General features: G+C 49.8%; 3 protein-coding genes across 3 annotated transcripts in view; all 3 read left to right on the top strand.

The window, feature by feature from the left end:
* LOC136964942 (extracellular serine/threonine protein kinase FAM20C-like) overlaps positions 1 to 2,595 on the top strand; it is a 3,793-nt gene extending 1,198 nt beyond the window's left edge. The window contains exons 3-10 of the mRNA XM_067258921.1: positions 34 to 112; positions 440 to 532; positions 686 to 801; positions 1,064 to 1,244; positions 1,413 to 1,522; positions 1,856 to 1,937; positions 2,017 to 2,076; positions 2,322 to 2,595. Of these exons, the coding sequence (XP_067115022.1) occupies positions 34 to 112; positions 440 to 532; positions 686 to 801; positions 1,064 to 1,244; positions 1,413 to 1,522; positions 1,856 to 1,937; positions 2,017 to 2,076; positions 2,322 to 2,595 (995 nt within the window). The remainder of the gene's footprint in view (positions 1 to 33; positions 113 to 439; positions 533 to 685; positions 802 to 1,063; positions 1,245 to 1,412; positions 1,523 to 1,855; positions 1,938 to 2,016; positions 2,077 to 2,321) is intronic.
* The window catches only part of LOC136965301 (dynein axonemal light chain 4), a 20,452-nt gene that overhangs the window by 6,897 nt on the left and 3,555 nt on the right, over positions 1 to 10,000 (top strand). The window lies entirely within an intron of this gene.
* Positions 4,309 to 9,865, top strand: baiap2l2b (BAR/IMD domain containing adaptor protein 2 like 2b). Its single transcript, XM_067259719.1, is given in 15 exon segments — positions 4,309 to 4,362; positions 4,566 to 4,641; positions 5,468 to 5,554; positions 6,651 to 6,712; positions 6,896 to 6,931; positions 6,933 to 6,968; positions 7,082 to 7,170; positions 7,391 to 7,523; positions 7,637 to 7,738; positions 7,958 to 8,060; positions 8,221 to 8,428; positions 8,851 to 8,909; positions 9,012 to 9,373; positions 9,502 to 9,548; positions 9,698 to 9,865. Coding segments are annotated over 15 exon segments (1,530 nt in total). The 3' UTR covers positions 9,774 to 9,865.

Below are 10,000 nucleotides of genomic sequence, written 5' to 3'. Positions count from 1 at the left end.
ACCCCTCTGTCCTCTGCGTGTGAATCTTTTCAGTGCAGAAGACTGGAGGAACCCAGCTGAAGCTGATGATGTCGTTCCCCAACTACGGACAGGCCATGTTCAAGCCCATGAAGTAGGACGCACTCTAGGACGCAAACTAGGACACACAGTAGGATGTAGGACATACAGTAGGAGGCACAGTAGGATGTAGGACATACAGTAGGAGGCACAGTAGGATGTAGGACATACAGTAGGACGTAGGACACACAGTAGGAGGCACAGTAGGATGTAGGACACACAGTAGGAGGCACAGTAGGATGTAGGACACACAGTAGGAGGCATAATATAACAAAGATGAATTGTTGCAAATGATACATTTTAAGATGATGTAATAATCATTCATGATACGAGCTGCTGCTCTGTTCATCCTCTGGGGTTATAGTGTGTGTGTGTTTCCCAGGCAGGAGAGAGATGAGGAGACCAACTACGACCTGTACTACTTCTCTGACTTTGAGAGACACAATGCTGAGATCGCTGCCTTCCACCTGGACAGGTACACACACACACACACACACACACACAGAGACACACACACAGAGACACACACAGATGAAAACATTCAGATGTGCACACAATTATTTCACTCTCTCTGTGTTTCTAACTCTCTTCCCCCTCCTGCCACCCCTCCCCCTCCTCCCCCCTCCAGGATCCTGGGTTACAGGAGGGTTCCTCCGGTGGTGGGCCGGCTGGTGAACGTGACCTCAGAGATCAGAGACATCACCACCGACCACAAGCTGGCCCGGACCTTCTTCACTTCCCCCGGTCGGCCTCACGCACTCACACCATCCTGCAGCCCTCCTCTCTCTCTCTCTCTCTCTCTCTCTCTCTCTCTCTCTCTCTCTCTCTCTCTCTCTCTCTCTCTCTCTCTCTCTCTCTCTCTCTCTCTCTCTCTCTCTCTCTCTCTCTCTCTCTCTCTCTCTCTCTCTCTCTCTCTCTCTCTCTCTCTCTCTCTCTACCCACATATCCATCCATCCAGCTTTCTAAACCCTGCTCCTCCCCTCATTGGCCCTCTCTCTCCCCCTAGTGGGCAACGTGTGTTTCTACGGCCAGTGCTCGTACTACTGCTCCACGGAGCACGCGGTGTGTGGCCGGCCCAGCCTGCTGCAGGCGTCCCTGGCCGCCATGCTGCCCGACCTCTCCCTGGTCTCGCGCAGATCCTGGAGGTCACCCTGGAGGAGGTCTTACAGCCGCAGCAAGCTGGCCAAGTGGGCTCCTCTCTCTTCCACACACACACACACACACACACACACACACAACGTCTGCTGAACAAAACACAACATTATTGAGATAAACCGGCAGGCACGTTTGTGTGCACACACTACAGTAAAATGATTCTACCTCAATTGAACAACTTTATTGACCAACTGTGCCAGGTGGGAGACAGAGAAGGACTACTGTGCCACGGTGAAGAAGACACCCCCCTACAACGAGGGCACCAGACTTGTGGACCTGATGGACATGGCAATACTGGACTTCCTCATGAGTATAACCTGATTGGCTCATTTCTATCAGTTCTTTCTTCCGTCATGGTTTATGAATGTTAATTCCGGGACTTTTATCATAGTTTTCAGATCATAGTTTCATGATCCTGTATTACATTTAGTCATTTATTTAGCAGACGCTCTTATCCAGAGCGACTTACAGTAAGTACAGGGACATTCCCCCGAGGCAAGTAGGGTGAAGTGCCTTGCCCAAGGACACAACGTCAGTTGGCATGACCGGGAATCGAACTGGCAACCTTCGGATTACTAGCCCGATTCCCTCACCGCTCAGCCACCTGACTCCCACCTGACTCTGTGTGTTTTTCTTCCTGTAGGTAACATGGACAGACACCATTACGAGACCTTTGAGAAGTTTGGCAACAACACGGTCCTACTGCACTTAGACAACGGCAGAGCGTGAGTGGTGTGTGCGTACGTGTGTGTGTGTGTATCACGTGTGTATGTGTGTGTTACATTGACACTCTTCTGATCACAGGTTTGGGCGCCACTCCAAAGATGAGCCATCAATCCTGGCTCCTCTGGAACAATGTTGCAGGTACACACACACACATACACACACATACACCCACACAAAAATAGAAATACACACACACATACACACACACATACTTATGCATACACGCACAAACACAAACAAACACACAACTAAGCACACACTCTGCTCCTCTTCCCCCCTTTCCTTTCTCCCCTCCCCTCTCCTCCTTTCCTCTCTCCTCTACTCCCCTCTCCTCTCTTCTCTCCTCTTCCCCCCTCTCCTCCCCCCTCCTCCCTCCTCTCCAGGATCAAGCGCTCCACCTGGCTGCGCCTACTTCTCCTCTCCCTGCCTCAGTTCCGCCTCAGCCAAGTCATGAAGAACTCACTTTCCCAGGATCCTCTAGCGGCCGTGGCCCCGCTCCTCTCAGAGCCCCACCTCGCCGCCCTCGACCGTCGCCTAGCGACCGTGCTGCGGACCGTGCGCAGTTGCCAGGAGCGACAGGGTCACAAAGGTGCCGACGGGGTCATCTATGATGACATCCCTCAATATAAGGACCAAGTCACCCCTGCAACAGAATAGCCGGAGCCGGGGTTTTTCATGGTCCATCTCCTGGAGGAAGTGACATCATCATCGAATTTTGCAATGGCGCTGGGTGATGACATCATTACTGAGGAATAGCAATGACTCAGCAATAGTTTAGTTGGAAGGAACCTCTCAGATATCAACTGCAGATACATAATATTAAACGAACCTTTCAGGCAAAGAGATGCGATATACTGTCTGCAATAATGTTTGCTCATGGTCGCTGGTAAACTTTTCAACAACCACAGTACAAAAAGGCATCTGTAAGAAAGCTCACAATTCACTATGTTTGCTCTTATTGCTTCAATGACAGGCTAGTGACTGAGGCACACATCTGTGTATCCCAGTAGGCTAACACTGTCACCCTCCTCAACGTCCCATTGGTCGAAATGACAACATCCTGGTTACGAAACAGCCATGACCCTGGTTGTTAGGGAGGTGTGTAAGCTCTGATGAAAACAACACTTCAGGACAGTTTGCAACTGACCATATCAGGAAGGGTATGATGTTTCTCAACAGGAAATACAAACTGTGTCTTTCTGCTTGTTTGGTATGTTGTTCTTAAATATAAGAAGGGAAACGTGTCAATGCAGCTTGGAGATATGGACCTGAATTTGTTGACAAGAGACACAGATTTAACTGACTGTGCTTGGTTTTGTTTTGTCAGCTGATTCATGTGGAATAATAAAAATATTTTGTATTGTATTCAAATGTATTTCTCTGAAAGTATAATACCCACTCTGATCCAAATGAGCTCAATATTAGAATATGTATTCTTCGGTCTGAGGCAAGCAACACATTGGTATCCAGGATGTTGCAATATCAATGTTTTCCGCTCAAATCTTTTCGGCTCAAATTATTTAGGAAAAAAAAAAAAAGTTCACATTTCCTGAACTACGAGTTTTTGTAAGTTTTGAAGAAAACGTACAGAACTTCACTGTTCGAATTTGAGCAACCTGAATTTATGAACCTTGATTTTTTTAATCAGATTTTTTGGTGAATTCAAAACCAACAAATTCGATGGTGTTTAAATTTCTATATTAAGTATTCGATGCCTTTTTAAAATTCAAAACATTATGTCACAGATTTGCTTCCATAACACTTATTGTAAAATCCAGAACTGATAATGTACCAAGCCCGAAAAAAAAAAAAATCTGGTCACTCCATGAAAACATTTCTGGCCTCTACTGGTCCCCTGCTGCTTTCTAGAGATATTTCCACACAAGTGTCGCCACCGTTCCGCGTGCAGTGTTTGGGTATGTGCCACCCGCCTCCCCAACCTTCCTTTCTCGGCCCTCTCAATAATTCAGCCGCCCGAACGTATCGATGACACTGGTTTGCTCTCTCTCTCTCCTTCCCTCTCGAGTTCAAAGAAAAACGGTTGATGACAGACGAATGCCACTGCTCATTAACGAATGAGAGAAGCGCGGCATCACTTTTAATCGTTCCATCGCAGGTGTTGCTGCCCCAGACACAACAGACGGATAACCGCGAGCGTGACGCACCGTGGACTTTTGGCCAAACTTGACACGAATCATCAGGCAGAAAAAATACACCGAGAACATCGGTTACTTGAAAGTTGGAGAGTTTAGTTATTATTTAGCTATTTAGTTTCATTTAAACAATTTTTGAGCCGTCACAGGCTTATTTGGTTTTATTTTGTTTTCATCTCATTGACAGTTTTTGGTTCTTTACAACTGAGAGGTCATTATGTCTGGAATGAACAGTGACCTGCTACACAAGTCTACGTTGACAGTGTACTCGGTGAGTGAACTTCACCTTCACGAGTCCCTATTGAAGATGAAGTATTTCCAATCCATTCATCCTGTTAATGCCAGATCACATTAACCCTGTATCTCACTGTCCCCCTTAGAGGGACACAGAGGAGAAGAGCTCAGTATAGCTCTGAACATTTTGCAGTTAAAAGTGCTTTAAATGGTTTAATGTGTGTTTTTATACCCGTGTAGAACTTAATGGAACAGTTCAACCCAGGGCTTTTGAAGCTAGTCGCTCTGGGCAACAGCTATGTCAAGGCCTTCCAAGGTATGTGTGTGTGTGTGTATGGATGTGTGTGTGTGTGTGTGGGAGGGAGGTATGAATGTATGTTTTCTTACGTGCATGTGTGTGTGTGTTTATAAAGCCGTCCACTGAAAACACGCGTGTGTGCGTTCCAGTGGCACATGTGTCATATGGGGGGGTCAGATGGCTGAGCGGTTAGGGAATCGGGCTATTAATCACAAGGTTGCCGGTTCGAATCTGGCCGTGAAAAATTACGTTGTGTCCTTGGGCAAGGCACTTCACCTTACTTGCCTCGGGGGGGGGGGGAATGTCCCTGTACTTACTGTAAGTCGCTCTGGATAAGAGCGTCTGCTAAATGACTAAATGTAAATGTGTCAGAAGTAGAGGGGTGAAGAATGCACACGTGTAATGGCCTTAGCTGATAAAAACACAAGGGTGTCAATCACAGGTCAACTAACTCCCCCTCCTACACACACACACACACACACACACACACACACACACACATGAAGGCACACACACACGCGTGCACACAGTGTAAAGTGATGCCACTGACCAGAGCTATTCCTGGAACAAGCTCGACCAGATCACCTTATCATCTACAGGTGTGTGTTTACCTATTGGGTAGATTATTGGGATGACGTCGACCAATTGTGATTTGTTGAGATGGCAGTCACTAGACTGGATCGATTGCTCTAGATCTCATTATCTCCTTCTATAACGAACTACATTGTGATGTCTCTGCGAACATCCATTGATAAGTGTGTCTTTATATGTATGTGTGTGCATGCTTGTGTATGTGTGTGTGTGCGGGTATGTGTGTGTGTGCGGGTGTGTGTGTGTGTTGCAGCGTTGGCTGTTACCAGTGAAGCCTACTTCAGCGCTGTGTCTAAGATGGGAGAACAGGCTCTGCACACACTCTCATCTCGCTCTCTCGGTAAGTGTGTGTGTGTTTTAGAGAGACTGTGAGTGTGTGTGTGTGTGTGTGTGTGTGAGATTGCTTTGACCGTCCTTACCTCTCATTCCTCCTGTGTTATTTATTGGAGGGGAGAGAGGAGAGCAGGATAAGATCCTAATTGTGGGGCTCCCCTCCTGTATCCCTGCCCCCCCCCCTCATATATCCCTGCTCCCCCCTCCTATATCCCTGCCCCCCCCTCCTCCCTACCCCCCTCCTTCCTCCCTCCCATTGTAATAACTACCACACACCAGCAACCTACATTCTAGTGTTGATGCATGAGTGCCTGAGTGTGTGTGTGAGTCTGCCTGTGTGTGCGTGCGTGAGTGTGTGTGTGTGAGTCTGCCTGTGTGTGCGTGCGTGAGTGTGTGTGTGTGAGTCTGCGTGTGTGCGTGCGGGAGTGTGTGTGTGTGTGAGTCTACGTGTGTGCGTGCGGGTGTGTGTGTGTGTGTGTATACATTACAATTTCCACTGGCATCACTTTCTCTGTCATTGTTTGGAATGTTAAAGGGCTGGTGAGGGGTTGGGGGGGATGAACTTAGCATCGCTATGCTAAGTAGCATCGCAGCACCCACCCAGTGGTAATCCATAGGGCCGTTTACGATCGTTAGCATAGCACGTAGCCATGCTAGCTAGCAGACGAGGTCAGTGAGGGGGCTGTAGCACACAGCATGACTGGGGCTTGTTTCAGGTGGCTAACGCTAAATAATGCATCGGGGCAGTCTTTCAACCCTTCTCAATTCATTAGCTCACCTGCAAGCCTGACAATAGGGCCGGGGACCACAGCCCCGGACGGACAGTCAGGCTAACTGGCTCCCAGAGTTGTAAGATGTTAAGGGACACTGGGTTTCAATGGGGACGTGAAATCTGATTAGATCAGATAAGGAATTTGTGTCAGGCAGAACTGTCATGACAAAATGGTCACTTACTGAAAAGCTGTCTTGTGAGGAGGGCGGATGGCGGTGTGTGACGGGGTGTCAGTTGTGTGTGTGTGGTGTCTATGTGTGTGTATGTGTGTGTGTGTGTTTGTGTGTGTGTTCGACATGTGCTCTACCTCCTCTCTGTCTCTATGCAACAGGAGACGTCCTCATCCAGATCTCAGAGACACAGAGGAGACTCACAGCAGAGATGGAGGGAGTGGTCAGTCCATCTAGTTTCTCTACATCTAGGACCAACTGTGTTCCCCTATAGTCTATAGACCAGTGTGTTGTTCTCACATGACCAATCACAGAGTGTGTTGTTCACACATGACCAATCACAGAGTGTGTGGTTCTCACGGGACCAATCACAGCAGTGTGTCACCCCGATTGTCTTCCCCCGCAGTTCCGATGGTTCCAGGTGGAGGTGTTGCAAGCCATGAGACAAGAACGTCAAGTTGGACGAGGAGTATATTGATGTGAGTCATGTGGCATGTATGTGTACGAGAGTATGTGTTTGTACTGACGTTTGGAGTGTGTGTGTGTGTTCAACACATGTGTGTGTGTGGGTTCAACACGTGTGTGTGTGTAGGGCAGTAGGAGGGTGTATGAGCTGGAGGTGAGGAACCAGGCAGAAGCTCTGGAGAGACAACTGAGGAGAGGATCCTACAGAGACTCACTGGTACACACACACACACACACACTCTCACACACTCTCACACACTCACACACTCTCACACTCTCACACACACACTCTCACTCTGACACACACCTCTCACACTCACACACACTCTCACACTCTCACACACACTCACTCACACACTCCCACACACACACCTTTCTCACCTTCAGTGTGTGGTGTGCCCGTACTTTTGTATGGTGTGTGTGTGTGTGTGTTCAGGAGGAACAGTGAGTACATGCAGTACCTGAGGCAGAGTCAACAGGAGATCCTGAAGGAGGAGGAGAGGAGGTATCGCTTCCTGGCTGAGAAACACTGTGGCCTCACTCAGTCCCTGCTGTTCCTCATCAACAAGGTACACACACACACACACTCACACACACACACTCACACACACACACACACACACACACACACACATCCACACACACTTTTTGATCTTGTTACCTCTGTGTATGTTTCAGACAGGGGGGGTCACTGCAGCAGAAGGCGGATGGATGGAAGGAGAAAGTGAACGAGACCAGAGGCTCTGGACCTCGCACGCCCACTCCACCAGACCAGGAGACCCAGGTCTGGGGGAGAGAGAGAGAGAGAGAGAGAGAGAGAGAGAGAGAGAGAGAGAGAGAGAGAGAGGGAGGGAGGGAGGGAGGGAGGGAGGGGGGGGGAGGGAGAAACGGGTGAGAGGGGGAGTAGGAGGAGAAGGTTTGTATGTCTACATATGTCTCTCTCCTCTCTCTCTCTCTCTCTCTCTCTCTCTCTCTCTCTCTCTCTCTCTCTCTCTCTCTCCAGCTGCGAGGGTCGGTCAGCACCCTGCTCCAGACGGTGGCCAGGGATGAGGACATGTCCTGGGCCAGGAGAGAGCAGCAGGCGCTGGGCATGGTGCCCTCTAGAGGTGGGAGGCTGGAACCGCACCTGTCAGCTCACAACACACCGTGCTTCCATAACACCCCCCCCATGTCATACCTCACCGAACGCACGCACAACCGCTCTTTACCATTCAGATCTTAGAGTCTCAGAGTCCTGACCTCCTACTTCCTCCCTCCTCCCCCCAGCCCCCTCCCCCCTCCCCAGCCGTTCCCGCTCCAGCTCAGTGGGGGAGTCCCTGGGCCTGGGCGGGGGGCGGCCCATGAGGGCCCTGGTGTCCCACCCCGCCACGTCCAACCCCAAGCTGCTGCCCTTCTCCCGGGGAGAGACGGTGACGGTGCTGGTGCAGGAGCCCCGCAACGGCTGGCTGTACGGACGCACCGACAGCAGCCTGCGGTGAGCGGGACTGGGGGAGGGAGGGAGGGTGGAGGGGGGGAGGGGGGGGGGGGTGGAGGGGGGGAGGGGGGGGTGGAAGGTTTTTGCGGGTGTGCAGTATACGACAGCAATATACAGTAAGCAGGAGACAGAGAGAGAGAGAGAGAGAGAGAGAGAGAGAGAGAGAGAGGAGAGAGAGAGAGAGAGAGAGAGTCATAGAGAGACAGAGAGAGACAGAGAGAGAGAGAGAGACAGAGAGAGAGAGGGAGAGAGAGTGAGAGAGTGAGAGGGAGCGCGTGTCTTGCTCTACAGTATGTGTTGCTCCTGACATGCTTTTTCTCTTTGTGTGTGTGTCTGTGTGTATGTCTGTGTGTGTGTGTATGTCTGTGTATGTGTGTGTGTGTGTGTGTGTGTATGTCTGTGTGTGTGTGTATGATCCTCAGTCAGGGCTGGTTTCCTGCTGCATACGTCACACCTGCTGAGGAGTTCTCCAACACTCTGGGTCCAGGTACCAGGACGAACACACACACTTCCTCATACGCAAACCCTTTCACACACACAACACGTTACACCGTATCGACCTTCGTTGACCCCTGACCTCTGACCCGCAGCGGGGCGTCTCTGCGGAGCCACAGCATGACCAACCTCCTGGACCCGAGCGACACCCCCGCGGACCAATCAGAGAAGCCCGAGAGCAAGAGCTACGGAGACGTCCCGCCCCCGGCGACGCCCACACGCCGGGGGTCCTTTGACGTCCGGCCAATCTCTCCCCTCCCTGAGAGGAAGGCGGAGCCTGTCCCGGAGATCAGGACCAATCAGACGAAGAGCAGCTATGAGCTTCCTCCCCTCCTCCTCCGCCCCCGCCCCCCCCCGCCCACACAACAGTCGCTACGGAGGGGGTCAGCTGACTTTCAGTCAATCACTGCCCTTTCTGATAAGGGGGCGGAGTCGGCCTCATATGAAAAGGTAAAAAAATATAATAATTTTTTTCATTGTGTAACTATTCTGTGTATGTCTGTTAGTTTTTGTTTAACTACATTGTGTTGCGTTTTGTTGAGATGGTCCAAGTTTATGAACATGATTTCTAACTTTAGGCATTGTTGCCACATGGACCATCTGGTGAAAATCCCCTCTTTCCAAGGTCAGTATGTCTGTTTGCATGTGTGTTGTGTGTCTGTGTGTATAGGTCGTGTGTGTGTGTGTCTGTGTGTAAAGTCCAGTGTGTGGGCGTGTGTGTGTGTGTGCGTGTGTGTACTACCCGTCATTCTTCACATCTCTCTCATATTTCAGAGGAACAAACCCATTTGCTACTGTGAAACTTCGCCCGACGTCAACCAATGACAGATCAGCACCACGGATCCACTGACCAATCACCACGCTGGATGAGTTATGGAATTATGCTGTCGATTGATTATATTTATAACCGGAATATGGAATTTATTTGTACATCTCTTTGGTTAGGAGCATATGCTAAATGAATAAACGAAATGTTACATTTATCCGTGTGTTTAATTGTAGAGTTTGGGTCTGATGGACTCATGTTTTTCATGAAGGCCTGCTGGTAATCAATTAACCTATAATACTGTTTGAGTC

This window comes from Osmerus mordax, chromosome 21 (genome assembly GCF_038355195.1).
Source record: "Osmerus mordax isolate fOsmMor3 chromosome 21, fOsmMor3.pri, whole genome shotgun sequence".
In the NCBI taxonomy this organism is placed as follows: Eukaryota; Metazoa; Chordata; class Actinopteri; order Osmeriformes; family Osmeridae; genus Osmerus; species Osmerus mordax.
The sequence above is the reverse complement of the archived record's forward strand: the minus strand, read 5'-3'. Positions and strand labels throughout refer to the sequence as shown.